Source organism: Brassica napus, chromosome C8 (genome assembly GCF_020379485.1).
Source record: "Brassica napus cultivar Da-Ae chromosome C8, Da-Ae, whole genome shotgun sequence".
In the NCBI taxonomy this organism is placed as follows: Eukaryota; Viridiplantae; Streptophyta; class Magnoliopsida; order Brassicales; family Brassicaceae; genus Brassica; species Brassica napus.
In genome coordinates, this window is record NC_063451.1 from 39230816 (window position 1) to 39246692 (window position 15877).

The 15877-nt window shown below is 40.4% G+C and overlaps 2 protein-coding genes across 3 annotated transcripts; one reads left to right on the forward strand and one right to left on the reverse strand.

The window, feature by feature from the left end:
- Positions 1-5713: 5713 nt before the first annotated feature.
- Positions 5714-7156, reverse strand: LOC106413966 (protein enabled homolog). Its single transcript, XM_013854687.3, has 4 exons — positions 6841-7156; positions 6628-6683; positions 6327-6540; positions 5714-5980 (listed from the first exon to the last, which is right to left on the reverse strand). The coding sequence occupies exons 1-3, from the start codon at positions 7015-7017 to the stop codon at positions 6486-6488; spliced, it is 288 nt and encodes a 95-aa protein (XP_013710141.1). The 5' UTR covers positions 7018-7156; the 3' UTR covers positions 5714-5980; positions 6327-6485.
- A 143-nt stretch (positions 7157-7299) lies between these two features.
- On the forward strand, positions 7300-14952 carry LOC106415983. 2 transcript variants are annotated; one of them, XM_013856802.3, is made up of 24 exons: positions 7300-7598; positions 7680-7780; positions 7864-8077; positions 8164-8245; positions 8372-8657; positions 8761-8863; positions 8958-9094; positions 9617-9790; positions 9997-10199; positions 10306-10443; positions 10573-10661; positions 11008-11155; positions 11378-11427; positions 11696-11751; positions 12095-12258; positions 12404-12582; positions 12781-12838; positions 12917-12989; positions 13362-13463; positions 13579-13672; positions 13748-13873; positions 13955-14190; positions 14277-14417; positions 14517-14952. In XM_013856802.3, the coding sequence occupies exons 1-24, from the start codon at positions 7439-7441 to the stop codon at positions 14697-14699; spliced, it is 3297 nt and encodes a 1098-aa protein (XP_013712256.1). In that variant the 5' UTR covers positions 7300-7438; the 3' UTR covers positions 14700-14952. The 2 variants fall into 2 exon arrangements, with proteins under 2 accessions (XP_013712256.1, XP_013712257.1); XM_013856803.3 differs by having other exon boundaries at positions 7367-7598; positions 8382-8657.
- Positions 14953-15877: the final 925 nt, after the last annotated feature.

Genomic DNA, 15877 nt, shown 5'->3' on the forward strand with positions numbered 1-15877 from the left:
GGACCAAATCTGTTTCAATTCAAATTTGAAACAGAGCGAGATCTACAACTAATCCTTTCGCAGGCGCCGTTCCACTTCAAAAGATGGATGATGATCTTGCAGTGTTGGGAACCAATAGTGTCTGACTTCTTCCCAGCTTTGATTCCTTTCGGGATTACAATTCATGGTTTACCTCTCCACCTATGGACAGAAGAAGCTTTAGACACAACCGACAATGAACTGGGACCAGTGGAAGGCTATGATGTTGATCAAGGAAGGATCAGAATCTTAATTAATGGGCTCAGACCTTTAGAGATGTCACTGGATATCAGTAGCCCGGAAGGGGAACTAAAGCAAGTGGAACTGGAGTATAAGAATTTGCAGAAACATTGTTTTGCTTGCTTTTCACTGTCACATGAAATGGAGAACTGTCCCTCTCGCTTCCCCCGCAGAGAAAATGCACCCCCTCATATGGGTATATCACAGACTCGAACCAGAGAGAGGCTGGATGCTGAAAGGAGACGACAATTCAATCGAAAGCAAGCTAGACCTGTCTCAGCGTATCCAAATGCAGGACAGTATAACTCTAGAATCGGATAGAGAGACCCGGAAAGAGGTACGACTCGTGAAACGACTCGTGAAACAGATTGGAGGCAAGAGAGGAACTTCCGCTACACCTATGGAGTACGACGGGACCCCCATTACCAAACTAATACTCAAAGAACAAATAGCTCTCAAGCTCGACCATCTGCGAAGGCAAGGTTGTCCTTCTCAAGAGAAAGTGTTGCGGCTACTCCTCAAGGAGGCCTGAAACCTAGGAATAGCAATGGCTTGCAAAGGAATGAATGGAGACCTGTATCACAAACTGGACCAAACTCAAAGTCCATCAACTCCCACGTCTCCCACACGCCATCCCCTAGACCGCAACGCGAAGGAAAGTCCTTGCAGCTGTCAGGAACACCAAGGGGAAATCAAAACTCAAATGAAGGCAGTGGGCACTCGCGCAGCAAGGGATCAACACTGAACAGACTCTCCTTACCAACAGAGAGAATCCCGTTACTCCAAGACGGAGTTGCAAATGCAGAGTCAGGGCGATTGCAAGAGGTTGACATTCCATATTTAGAGGAGACAATCCCAGAACTAGCCTTGCAATCAGGGGAGAAATCACTTCCTTCCAGCTCACGCAACCCGCCGTTGGTGAATCTGGAGCAGTATGACCCGAGCCAAGATCGTTCTCCAATAAGGACCCTGAGTGAGGACAGGCTGCATGTCTCTTTGAGATTAGCCCCCCTTAGGGACGAGGAAATTGACGAGGAAATTGAGGAGAAATCACTCGGCCCAAGAGAATCAACTGTAATGAAGAGACTGGCTTCTACTATAACCAGAACCGACAAAGGAAAGGGTGTCGTACCACCTCAGGTTAAGAAGAGAGTTTGTCAAAGCCCAGCTCAAGGAGTCAGTCTGAAAAGGCGCAGAATTACAAAATCTCAGAACACTCCCCGAAAGAAACTTCTGCAGGATGCAATCTCTAGTAGTGCGACATTGATGAGACGACAAGGAACTTCACAACCCCGTGCAAACATCATTCCACCTTCGAAGAGGAAATGAACGGATTTTCGGTCCGCTCCAAAACCTCTTCCCTAGTCAATATGAGCTGGAACTGTCAGGGTATTGGGAGCGACCTGACTGTTCAGCGTCTGCGGGAGTTTCGGTCCAAAAACTCTCCGGACATTATGTTCTTGATGGAAACAAAAAGACAAGATGAAGAGGTCTATAGGATGTACCAGGGCACATATTTTAAAAACCATTTTACAGTCCCGCCGATTGGTCTTAGCGGAGGACTTGCTCTATCCTGGAAAGATAATGTGGAGCTGGAAATCTTATTCTCCTCGCCAAATGTAATCAATACAAGAATAGTTTTTAATAATAAAACTTTCTTTGTATCATATGTCTATGGAGCTCCAAATAGAGAAGATCGCCCCAAGTTTTGGGAATTCATGTCTGACCTCGGAATTCAACGAACAGCATCATGGTTGATTACCGGTGACTTTAATGACCTACTAGACAACTCAGAAAAAGTAGGAGGGCCATTGAGACGGGAAGGATCGTTTATATCTTTCCAGAACTTTGTATCCCAAAATGGATTTTAGGATCTGCAGTTCTCTGGAAACTCACTTTCATGGAGAGGCACAAGATATTCCCATTTCATTCAGTCTCGGTTGGACCGAGCGATGGCAAACTTGGAGTGGATGGAGATGTTTCCGGCAGCACGAAGTGAGTACCTTCGTTTCGAGGGATCTGATCACCGGCCTCTACTCACCCATTTTGACCTGCACTTAAAGAAGAAAAAAGGAATGTTTCGATATGACATAAACCTTAGTAAGAAACCCGAGATTCGAACACTGGTCAAAGAGGCCTGAAACTCAACAGCCCCTGAAACGGAATCTGTACTCACGAAGATCAACAGAGTACGGAGAAATCTTGTCGAATGGGCAAAACAACAGACAGCGGCTACAAAAGACTGGATCTGCTCCCATCAAACACTCCTAGAGCAAGCACTTTCTGCTACCACCCCAGATACGGAGAGTATCAACGCTTTAAAACTCACCTTGAGTAAAGCATATGAAGAGGAAGAGTCTTTCTGGAGGCAGCGCAGTAGGATACAATGGCTAAATGAAGACGATAAGAACTCGGCCTTTTTTCACGCTGTTACCAGAGGCCGTCGTGATTTCAATAAATTCTCAATTGTGGAAGACGAGACAGGAAAAGCGTGTTATGAGGAAGACCATATTGTCCAAGCTTTCGTAAGCTTCTACCACAATCTTTTCTCCACGGGCTATACCGACGCCAGCAGTGTAGTCGAAGAAGCTCTTTTACCTAAGGTATCAGCTGATATGAACCAACTACTGATCACGATACCGGATAAGGCTGAAGTACAAGCCGCGGTTTTCTTAATCCATCCTGATAAGGCCCCGGGACCAGATGGCTTCTCGGCTGGTTTTTATCAGTCTTTCTGGGATGTGATAGGAGACGATATCTACCGAGACATCAAGATGTTTTTCGAATCTAGTCATATGCCCCCGAGACAAAATGAGACTCATGTGCGGCTGATTCCAAAGATATCTGGAGCAAGGAAAGTCTCCGACTACCGACCTATTACGCTGTGTAACACGCAGTACAAGATCGTGGCTAAGATCCTCTCGAAACGACTTAAGCCGCTACTGAACAACCTGATATCACCATCCCAATCGGCTTTCGTGGCGGGAAGAGCTATATCTGATAATGTACTTATTACACACAAGATGCTCTATTTCCTACGACAATCAGGCGCTAAAAAGTATGTATCCATGGCGGTTAAAACTGATATGAGTAAAGCATACGATAGGATCGAGTGGGAGTTCCTGCGACTGGTGCTTAAGCGGCTCGGTTTCCATGAGACATGGATTGCTTGGGTGCTGGAATGTGTGTCTTCGGTCTCATACTCGTTTCTGATAAATGGTGGACCGCAAGGAAGTGTCATACCCTCTAGAGGTTTACGCCAAGGAGATCCCCTATCCCCATACCTCTTTATTCTCTGTACGGAGGTACTCTCGGGACTGTGTAACAAAGCTTTGGCGAATGGCAGCTTACCGGGAATAAAGGTCGCCCGTAACTGCCCACCGATAAACCACCTGCTATTCGCGGACGACACTATGTTTTTTAGCAAATCAAGCTCGGCTAGCTGTGCTACTTTAGTCGCGATCCTTGGGAAATACGAACGAGCTTCTGGCCAAGTTATTAATCGAGAAAAGTCTGCGATCACCTTCTCGTCAAAAACAAACGGAGCAGCTAAAGAGAGGGTCAAGCGGGAGCTTAACATCAATAGTGAAGGTTGTATCGGGAAGTATCTTGGACTCCCCAAGCATTTTGGTAGAAGAAAACGTGATATCTTCGCCTCTATAGTCGACAGAATCCGCCAGCGAGCGCATGGTTGGACGACGAGGTTCTTGTCCAGCGCAGGGAAGTTGGTACTGCTGAAATCTGTACTTGCGGCAATGCCGACATACGCTATGTCATGTTTCAAGCTACCAAAATCACTCTGCAAGCAAATCCAGTCGGTCCTAACTAGATTTTGGTGGGATATGAAACCTGAGTTGAGGAAGCTATGTTGGGTCTCTTGGGATAAGTTGACTCGACCAAAGAGTGCAGGGGGTCTTGGCTTCAGGGAGATAGAGAACTTCAATGATGCTCTTCTAGCGAAACATACCTGGAGGCTACTAAAAGACCCTAACTCTCTACTAGGTCAAACCCTTCTCAACAAATATTGTCGCGATCGAAGCCTCCTTGAGTGTCACGCTACCAACTCTGCCTCTCATTGATGGCGAGTTATCTTGGCTGGTCGTGACATTATTAAGCGAGGCATGGGCTGGATCATTGGTAATGGAAATTCAGTCAACATCTGGAACGATGATTGGCTCTCTTCTAGCCACCAGAGTCGACCTATCGGCCCCCCCACAGAACAAACACAAGACCTATGAGTGAGAGAACTCCTACTCCCAAATGGCTCCGACTGGAACTTGGAGCAGATCCGCTTGCGAGTTCCTACGTTTGAAACACTCATCAGGAAGATCAATCCTTGTCCTGCACTGGAAGATGAACGAGTGTGGCTGGGAGAGAAAAATGGGAATTACTCAACAAGATCAGGTTATGCTTTGGCAAAAGTTAATGTGAGTGAACCGGAGACAAGTTTCAACTGGAAACAATGCATCTGGAATGTGAAGTGCTCTCCGAAACTCAAACACTTCCTGTGGAAGTTGCAGAACAACGCCCTAGCTGTTGGTGAAGCGCTAGTCACTCGGGGTATACTTTCGGAGGGGAAATGTAAGAGATGTGGGGAGTCAGAATCGGCCTTTCATGTTATGTTCAAATGCCCAATAGCGCAGAAAACATGGAAGCTCGCTCCTACAAGCTTGACCCCGAACACACAATCATGTGACTCGATGGAAGCCCTCCTAAAAGCTTGCCACCAGATGACAGCTTTACCGCCGACGGGACTGACGATGCCCCTGCACCCGTGGATTATGTGGGTGCTGTGGACTAGCAGGAATCAATTTAGTTTCGAAGATAAGTCTTTCTCTGAATCAGAGATGATATTGAAAGCCATTAAATTGGCTAAAGAATGGCAGTCAGCTCAACCGCTGCCAGCATCAAGCTCTGTTTCGTCTAAAGACTACCAGCTATCGAACAAAGACCAGTCACCCCTACAGGTACAGCAAAATGCTCTCCTCCTCTATTCAGACGCGGCTTGGAATAGCTCGACTTGTGATGGAGGTCTGGGATGGGTTGCTCTAAACCACCAGGGAGATTCTTGCTTCCAAGGAAGCTCTTCTCGCCGCTATGTTGCTTCTGCCTTGGTCGCGGAAGCGATGGCACTAAAATCAGGCCTCGACATGGCCGTAACAAAAGGGTACAAGGATGTGGTTTGTCTCTCAGACTCACGATGTCTAGTTGGCCTACTCACAGATAAATCGTCTGTGATTGCTCTCAAAGGATTGTTCCATGACATCTGCGTGTTGAGCTACTCCTTAAACTCTATCTCATTTAAATTTATCCCGCGAGCAAGTAACATGATTGCTGATCGTATTGCTAAGAATGCTCTGTTTGTAATCGTTAACTCCCCTTCGGGTTGAGTAAACTCTGGTTATTAGTAATGAAGTTATGGTTTAAAAAAAAAAAAAAAAAACATGGGTTTAGATGATGAGAATCCCAAAAATTATCTTATAAAAGACAGTGTCTTGCTGCATAAACACAATGGAAAGACACAGAGACCAAACAAATTAAAAGTGAAGCGCACTTGACATAACCATAACTTAATCGCACTGAAACCACATATCCATCGTTATTCTATATGATCAATGGTTAATCCATTAGCTTTCAGTATTCTTCCCATCAGCCGTTGTCATCTTCTTCTTCTTCTTCTCTTTGTCTGGTCTCACATTCCAAATAAACCTTTTACAGTTTCCTGCAAATTAAGAAAAAAATGAAAAGTAACCAAGCTGATTATCAAATATAATCCATTTTTATATTATATATCATGGAACCTAAACTCTCTTTCTTTAACATTATGTGGCCCTCACTCTTATAGTTAAACTAGGAGCATTTATCCCAATTAAAAAGTAGTAACTTCGTGTTGTGTTGAAGCTCTGCACAATAAAGAAAACTGCCTTTTTTTCTCTCTCTCTATTCTGAGCAATTATCTACTTGAAACAAAAACAAAGCTAAGCTTCCTTGTAACGAACTAACTAATATGTTGTTGTTACTAATAAGGCGAGAATTGGGAGTAAAAAAGTAAACTCAAACAAACAGACCTGCTGTACCAGGAGCGTCTCCTATTTCCAACTTAGCACCTTCTTCATCATCATCATCCCATTCAAAAACATTGTCATCTCCCTCTAGTGCTACCCTTTGCGGCATATTCGTCTTCATCATCCATGGAGGTATTATGGCTTTTATAATAAAATCTCCACCTACTCTACGTATGTCATCTTCTTCTTCTTTTTCTTCACCAAGGTTATCCTCATCCTAACCATGTAAGACGAAAGATGACGATATCCGTTTTCTAATAAAAATCGAATTTCTAAATGATAAAACATACATATGGCTTCAAACCTTCTGGCTCTTTGAAAGAATTCAACGGCTTCTCTTTGCCTTTCAGCAGGCTCAACCTAACCAATGTAAAGATTTATCAGAGTAAAAAAGAATACGTACGATCCTCGTTAATTAACGGTTTTCTAATTTTCTCTAATGAAAAACAAAAAAAATTGAATTTCTAATATACATTTGAGAGAGTGATCCAAACGATTAGAGGAATGATTACGTTACCTTCATCATCTGGGATTCAATGGCTTCAAGCCTTTTCGCTCTTTGAGAAGCTTCAACGGCTTGGCGTTGCCTTTCAGCAGCCTCCTTGTCTTTCTTCTCTCGTTCGAGTTTCACCTTCCCAGTTTCCTTGCTCTCTCTGTGTTCTTTTTCGAGCTTCTCTCTAAATACGGTATCCATGATCTCTCTTCAATTTGTCAATTTTTTTATCTTAAAGGGTAGGTTTTTCTCTGATCGGAAAATTAGGGCAGAGGGAAAAGAGAATTCTCAGTTTTTCCTTCAAGATTTGGGCCTCTCTTTAATCCATTAACGGCCTGTTGTGTATTTTTTTTTTAAACCCAATCAACCATGTTCGAAAGCTTTAGGTCTTTAAAACCGACGCCGTTTAATCTAAATGCCAACGAGTCGTTGTACGCAGTCGTTTTTAGTCTACAACATAAAAAACGGTGCCGTGTACTTTGTGCGCCGACGGCGTCGTTTTATCATGCAGCGGGAAATATCCAGAGCCCAAATCTTCGTCGTTCTCCGCGAGAGTGGATCAAATTGGACGGAATAATCCAATCGGAATCGCCAATTATTCACAAACTGTGCTGAAACCGAGATGGAGAAATCGGAAGAGGAACTGATACGAAGATCAGAGCCGGAGTCGTTGGTCTCCGTCACTGTAGGCAGGTTCATGAGCACGCTTCTCACAACTCGCCCTAAAAAGCTACGAGAATCTATCTCCCGTCTCTCTCTCGATTCTCAAAATGGCTCGTCAGGTAACCGTTCTGCGATTCCGTTTCGTGTTTATATATATATATATATGTTTGCTTCATCTATCTGATAGCTTTGCTGTTTAGGCTCCGTCGACGAGGCACTCTGGTTTTTGCAAAACTCCGTTAAAGACGCTGCTGAGAGAGACGAAGCCATGGATGAGCTCCTTGTACCAATCATCGAACATGTAAATAATATCTTAAACCCTAGCGAAAGCCCTGCTTGATTGTTGGAATGTTGATTTTTTTTGGTGCTTTTGTGCTTGTTTAGACGTTAAGGTTTAAGGATGTTAAGCACAGTAGCAGCCCAGCTATGATTCTTCTAAACTGGCTGTTTCAAGATGAGCTTCTCTTTCAAGGCGTCTCGAGGAATCTTTCTCAAATCATTTCGAGGAACGAGGACAGGTTCTTAGCGCTTGGATGGTGTTTGCTTATCCGCAGTCTTGTGGAGTCCGAGGATACTGGGGATCAAGGTTTTTGGAACGGTGAGCATTGCAATCATTCTTGTTACTATGGATTCAATGCCGGTAGCTCACTTGATTTATGGTTTATGTGCTTTGTTTGCTGACAGGGATTTGGGAGAAACATTCAATGTTTGTGGAGATTGTTTCGTCTTGTGTGCCTCACTTGGTGATGATTGTACGCAAAGGAAGGTATACAACTTATCTGTTGGTCCCAGTTGTTTTTGGTTATCTATTTTAACTTATTAACGTGCTTAGTTGGAGCAAGTCACTAAGCATAGTCATTTCCACCTAGTTCTGAGCTGTTATTTTGTTTAGCGTTTTGCAGGATGGATATGAGGTGCCATCTCGTCTTTCTGTTTCTGCTGCTGATTGCTTGCTGTCAGTTACTGGAGCATTAGCGAAGAGTAATGATGCTCCAGCAAACAGACCGAAGCCATCCGCCACTATTACGGGGTCTCATCAACCGGTTGCGTTGATACCTAATATTAGTGAGAAGAAAATAAAGCAAACTTCTCGACCTGAAGACGCAACCAGTGAGACGAATTGTATACTGTGGAACCACCTGGAGGAGCTGATGCGCCTTGTACAGTGTCTCGTTGCTGTATGTTCACTGATTCATTGAAAGATGCTTGATCTGTGTTTTTACATTTTGAAGTTATCCACCGATTTGTGTTCGAGTAATATTGACAAAAAATTTCTTCCAGTGGAACAGGAAAACTCGACTACTTCATGCTAAGGGGTTAAACAAAGTGCTGAAATGGTTAGAGGAGTTAAAAGAGCATCATGGTGGCTCTCAAAAGGAGGCAGGTCTCTGACTAATGCACCCTGTCCTTGTTCTTTCCCATTTCTGTTTATGATTCTTACTTATCATTCTTTTGTTTGTTTCGTATCTGGAATCCAGTTATGGATGTATCTGCAGGTGGAGCTCTACTGCTCTCTTCTTGTTGGAAGCATTACAGTGTCTTGCTCCACATGGAAGATCAGAAGTTCTCAAAGACTAGCAAGGAATTGTTGGAGCAGTATTTGTCTGGTATTAAGGTTAGACATAATCGAAAATCTTTTGGTTTCAAATTTTGTGATAGGGATTAGGGATAAATGATTCCATACTGTAACATTGTACTGCCAATTAGCTATGGGTTCTATTGTGTCCGTTTCTGAATCTGCTGCATATACTCAAGTTCCCTGATCTGTTTTTTCTCTAGGAGTAGACAGATATACCAGTTTTATTGTTTATTAAGAAGATATAAATGTTCAAGTAAAATATACAAGTAGAGTCTGCTTGAAGTTTAATGAAATATGTTTACATCGTTTGTGGGTGGGATTATGATAGACCGTATCAGATTATTTGCTCCGAGTCTTTTATTCACACTGGAAATCTGTATAAGCTATATCGGTAAAAAAATGACTTTACTACCTTTCTGTTTTACTTCTGGTTAGTGTTCTGCAGTTTGATTGGGTTTGTACTGGTTTTAATGTTTCTCTAGTTTCTACTCTTTCTTTTATCATTGTATTCCAAATTGATTGAGTCATCAGGAAGCTAATAATGATAAAACGATGCAGTATTATTCAGAAAGTTATCCTCAGGGAGGTTCTGACACCAAGAGTGGTGGAATAGAGACACAAAAGTTTTTCCTAAATTGTTTATGCCTTCTGTTGGGCCGCTTTGAGGGAAAAAAGTTTGAGAGCATAATATCAGAGTTTGGAATGAAGCTTGTGCCTTGTCTTCTACATCAGGTATATTTCCCATTTTTATTGAATATGGAATGAGACACGCTAGAATTTTTTTATTAGGCTTTTCTTACTTTCTCCTCATTATGATACTCATAATTTTGGTTCTGCTCGATTGCAGCTATGATTATACCATATCCTGATATCTTGACAAATAATATATATACCCCTGAGATTGTCTTACTACTTATATTCCTCGTTTGCTTTTGAAGCTTCGTAGTAACAATGAAGAGATATCCGAAGCCGTTGTAGCTATCTTTAAAGAAGTCATCTCTAAGCTACAATCTCAGTCCGGAGACAGCTTCTCTGATACAATGTGCCTGGACGTTGTGATACCATCCTTGCTTCACCTTCTTGACGAAAGGGATGGCGCGGCCAAAGCTGTTAGTGTCCTCCTGGCAGACTACTGTTCCAGGTATGCCTATTCTTGCTTTCCCGCTAGCTTCTAAATCATAAAGTAGCTTTCTAGTTACCAGTCACGGTTCCAAGTTTGTCTTCTGACTTAAAGAAACATTCTCCAGAAATGCAGATAATAGCTGTCTCAGTGAAGTTCTACAACGCCTTGTTTCTGGAACTACTGTGCAGAGGCTGAATTCTATAGATGTAATATCAGAAGTAATTCTCATGTCAAAAGAGTCATTTCCTTCTCATATCCCCTGGTATAGAATCAGTTATCTTTTTTTTTTGAATTTTCTCTTTCTATCTTTTCTGCATTTTCTTTAGTTCCTTGATTATATTTCCATCGCATGCCCTGGGAAATAATAACTCATTTTCTGCACCTATTTTAGGAAAGAAATTGCAGACTGCTTGTTAAAGTGCCTTGGAGACAAGGAAACTTATATCCGTAAACAAACTTCAGAGTTGTTGAAATCAATTGGTTGGTCTTCTTTTGCCTTTGTACACAAGTATTTCTTAAAGCTTTTATTTGTGGTCGTTATCAATTTCTGGTATTGCAAATCTTATTCCGTATATGACCTCTAGATCTAGTCTCTCTTCACTTTATTAAATGAAATTCATTTAGTTTGCTGAAAGTAGATCAGTGTTTTGTTATAAGGAACATTTATGTTGATGTCGATTATTCCGATGAGGAAAACTTGTGACGGCCCAAATTTATGTGGTCCAAGACTTGTTATTCCACATCTCGATAGCACCTATAGTTCATATGATACTATTTTCAGCTGTCTCATAGAATCAAGCCATCAATGCATGTTTTTTTCTTCCAGAGCCATCTTTCGTGCTCCCGGAGTTAGTAACACTAGTTTATTCAACCCATGGAAACATACAATCATCTGCTACCGAAACTTTGCTTGCGGTCCTTCAACATCATAAGGAGGATTCAGATGTTGTATGTATGTTGCTGACCTGTCTTAGGTATCGTGTTTTGTCTCTTTTTCTTCTCTTCCTCATGTATGCATAGTTGTTTTTTTATTCCCATTTACCCCAAATAAGAAATACACATTGTTCTTAGGTTAAGTTTGTAAAAGTAACCTTACAAATGCTTCATACGTGATATTTACTTGCCAACCGGATTTGGTTTTCTATTATTATTAGAAAGTCCTTTCTGCTTCTGATCTTCACTTTTTCTATACCTAGTAATACTCAAGCTTTGGACACTTCAGAAAGTAATGGACATCCCACGAAAGGTATTCAGTTTCCATCTCATTACCCTTGGCATGCTATACATAACTTTGATAATACATTTCACTGTTTTCCGTCTTGTAGTGAACATTTGTCTTATGTAGGCACAATCCAAAGAAAAAATTGAAATGTAAGATGGATAAGAGATAAAATTACTGGAATGTGAAACGTGAACGAAATAACTGCTAGTTTGATACTGAATTACTAACGGACACTACCTATTAAGTTTTCCTCTGGCGATTGCGTGCTCATCATCTTCTTGTACTGTTGCAGGTTCGACTTTTGACAGCGATCGAGTGCTAAAGTTGATTCCAAAGTGGGCTAGAAGTGTAAGTACAACAATGTCATGTTTTCTATTTCTGAAACAAATTCTCTTTTAGTTTCCAGGTGCATCTATAGCCACCGCCGCACCAGTCATGAACTATTTTTAGTACTACCGAATGAAAAATCAAAACTGAACTGTTAACTCTGAACCCTCAATACAAACGTTTTAAGGCATTGGTTGTTCGTTTTCCCCTTCCAAGTCGATATATATTTTTAATTATCTAATTCTTGTGTTTGGGCTTAGAACTCTTCGCATAGGAATTACTGTGATGACCTAAGCTTTGTGCCAGCTATAATTAGGCAGTTAGATTTGTCTGCCTTTTGATTGACTTTTGTTTTTTCTTACAGGTTCAAAATTGGGGTTCACTAATTGGACCTTTGCTTGATAAGATGTTTTTGGAGCCATCCAATGCCATCATGGTTAGGTTTCTTAGTTGCATCAGTGAACATTTGGCAGATGCATCGGACATGGTCCTTCTGCATGTACTATCACATATGAAGGAACAAGACAAGTAAGTAAGCTTTATCTGAAATTGTAGCACCAAACCAAAATACAGCTATATACTCACCATTGATGTGATTTTGCATTGGTAAGAAAAACTTATATCTTCCAAAAATATAGAATATTGATCACCAACGATGTCTTTTCTATTGTAGGATGGATGAAAACTTCATAAATATATCTAAAAGTTCAGTCGACAAAACTAATGTTGAGAAATCTCTCTTTGACCACCTCTGCCCCCTGCTTATTTTAAGGCTGCTTCCCCAAAGAGTGTTTGATGATATTGATTCATCTACAATATATGGTAGATTTCTCAGAGGCGACTATGTGAATGGTATGTATCCTTGTGCATTTAATTTCCTTTTCCTGATAATAGAATCTGTATGCGTATCACGGTGTTATTTGACCCTTTATCGTCATTAAATTAAACCCTTAGCTTTCTTTGGATAAAATTTTGATTAGCGGCATGGTCCTGAGAGGCAATCTTAGACTTAGTTCACCAACTTTATTACTTTTCATTTTGTATTTACAGGGTATCGAGACATCAAGTTTGAGGATTGTCAATGCATCGCTGCCTTCCTTTTTGAAAGGTAATACTTCACAATTACATCAAGCACCATTTAGTTTATTTCCATTTGATATCTGGCACACTAACTTTCGTAATTCAGGGCATTTTCTAAGTTCGAGTTTGAAGAAGTTCGGAAACTCGCTGCCGAGCTATGTGGACGTATTCACTCCCAGGTGTTGATTTATTTCCTTCTTCGACCTTGTATTGTTTGTCAATCTTTTGAAAATGTTTGAGTATGGCGTTAGCCTTTGTTTTATTGCACTGCAGTCAACATAGGTCATGTGAAACAAAAGTCAATATATATAAACAAAGAAACAAGACTATATGTTCATTAGTTTCTTCTCAAGTTCACTGTGACTATAGAACTTTTTCTATCTAGTCTCTTCTTTATGACATATGAGAAGGCAAATAGGTTCTGTTAGTAAGAAGTAAGGCTTGCTTGCATTAGATATCTGAAAAAGTCTAAATGCAGTTTTATTTAAACAACAATTTAGCTTACTCTTCATTGTCAAAAGTTGTAATATGCTGGGACTTTTATTCAACAGGTGCTGTTTCCGACTGTTTTGTTGCAACTTGAAAAAGCCACAGAGTTGCAAGACAGCCTCAAGATTAAAGCTTGCCTGTTTTCTATATGCACATCCCTTGTGGTGATATTTCCTTCTTTCATTTTGTATCTGTTCCTCTGTGGTGATCCCTGTTGTCACTGGTTTGAAGCGTTGACTGTAATATTTCCATACCTTAGAAAGCTTCCATCGGTTGCAGGTTCGGGGATGGGAGTCTTTGTCACACAATGTGACACCTAAGATCAGGAAAGTCCTCGAAAATATTTTGTTATGGCCTTCTGAGGAGAACGAAAGTAAGACGCTTGCTACTCAACTTCGGTTACTTTTTCTTCAGTTTCACACTTCATGGCTACTATCTGTCGGTGCAGTTTCTAAAGTACAACACGGGTGCATAGACTGTCTAGCATTGATGATATGTGCTGAACTGCAACATCCTGAATCTTCAAAAACACCCAAAGGAGAAAAACTACGTACAACAGGGAAGGGCACATCTGGTTAGTATTGATGTTGTATGTCTATGGTGCTGTTAATAATTTTCACCAACCTTGCATATTAACCTCATCCTGATTATGTAGGTGCGTCAAGTAGTTCCGTCTTAGATTACACAATCCATTGTTTAATTGAAGACAGAAGTTACGGCTCGTCTATGCCAGAGCCGAATACAGAACATTCAATTGGTGAAAAGCCTTTCCCTATTCCATTTCGTATATGCATGGCAAACGTTCTTATCAGTGCTAGTCAAAAAATCCCTGAGTCTGCTAAGAAGACTTTTGCTCGAAAAGCTCTTCCGCCTCTTGTTCATTCCCTCAAGGTTACTTACTTTTGACTGCTTACACTCATTTCTGATTTGGTTAAAATTTGTTTTAGTTGTGAGTAAAACTCCTGAATCTGGTGCAGTTCATATCTGCGCCTGAGGTCCGAGCAGCTTGTATCCAGGTCCTATTCTCAGCCATGTACCATCTAAAGTCCACACTTCTCCCTTTTGCATCTGATCTACTGAAACTTGCTTTGAGATTTCTTGAACAAGGATCCGAAAAGGTAGACAACTCACAGAAATAACGTGATGAATTTGTCGTTATCTATCCACATGAAAGTAGTCACATTAGACTCATGATCATGATATTTGTTTTGTGTTAGGAGAAACTGGCTGGTGCTAAACTGATGGCATCACTCATGGCGAGTGAAGACGTGATACTGGAACGCATATCAGAAGGATTGATCGAAGCAAGATCAGTTTTGTCAAAAGCATCCTTGTCAGATCCTTCTCAAGACGTACGTGAAGTCTGTGATAAGTTATTGGCATGTATAACGCCATCGTAATGTCTTTTTCTTCTGTTAAGATCAGATTCTATGTATTATTATATTTTACTTTTTCTCGCTTTTTGTTTTGTGTCACGTGACGGACGAAATTGGTATGTAGATATGTGGTATGTGTAGCAGGACATGGGCCTAATCTTTTCTTTGTAGGGCTTCTAAATATAAAAGAAAAAATACCTACTATGGGTCATCGGTTTTTGTTGTATTTTAATGGATTTGAAAATCCAAATTAAATCTAGTGTTATTGATTTTATGATTTTCAAATCTCTATTAAAATCATGTGTTATTAGTTTAATGATTCATAAATTCTGTATTAAATCAAGTGTTATTCAGTCGTACGGATTTACTAATATATTTGATTTTATAATGGATTTGAATAGATTTGTTTGGATTTTTTAGTTAAAAATACAAAGACTCAAATCCGAGGAAAAATCTCCGGATTTGCATATTTTACTTGCATAATTAGATTTCTAAATCAATCAAAATATATAAACTAAAGTAATTTGCTTTGTCACCAATCTCGTTCACCACATTCCATACTAATAATGGGAGCTGTGTTATCAGTGATGGAAAATCCGGTTCAAAGAACCAATGTGTTAAATGCTACATTTTTGGTTAAGTTTAAATAATAAATAAATTCTGTCATTTTGTTTTGTTTGTTATTTTCTGATCTATATATTTAAAAGCATATTGTAAGTTCTATATTGAAATGACCACGTTAAATACTTTCAAGTTTCATTAACAGAATGCTTTCGAAATTTCCATTAATAAAGAACTTAAACATAACATATTCAACAGATACAATTATAGAAATTGTTTCTAGAGTGGGTTAATACAGTGAAACTGGATTACAACTAAAGTACTTGACTACGTAGACCAATTTTTAGTGATGATGATTCGCATAGTCGAGAATGAGCATACGTAATAGGTAATGTATTATTTTATTGAAACAATTATTCTACTTTTATGTATAATCACTTTTTAATAAGTAAATGGATGTCAATGAGCAACGTGGTGATTAGATATGAACGTAAGGGAGCAATGAGCATGGGATAAAGATGAAGGGAGCGGCGCAAAAATCTAAAAATCTGTAAAACACTTAAGAAGACTTCATACACAGGATCGAACACATGATTCTTATGTGTGTGTTGGCTCGTGACTTTGCCTCTCTTTTCTTATGT

Coding starts and splice junctions, on each gene's coding strand:
- LOC106413966 (XM_013854687.3), bottom strand. CDS start 7,017: ATGGATACCGTATTTAGAGAGAAGCTCGAAAAAGAACACAGAGAGAGC. Junction 6,684..6,840: donor TTGAATCCCAGATGATGAAG/GTAACGTAATCA, acceptor TACATTGGTTAG/GTTGAGCCTGCTGAAAGGCA. Junction 6,541..6,627: donor TTCTTTCAAAGAGCCAGAAG/GTTTGAAGCCAT, acceptor TTACATGGTTAG/GATGAGGATAACCTTGGTGA.
- LOC106415983 (XM_013856802.3), top strand. CDS start 7,439: ATGGAGAAATCGGAAGAGGAACTGATACGAAGATCAGAGCCGGAGTCG. Junction 8,658..8,760: donor TTGTACAGTGTCTCGTTGCT/GTATGTTCACTG, acceptor AATTTCTTCCAG/TGGAACAGGAAAACTCGACT. Junction 10,444..10,572: donor TTTCCTTCTCATATCCCCTG/GTATAGAATCAG, acceptor CACCTATTTTAG/GAAAGAAATTGCAGACTGCT.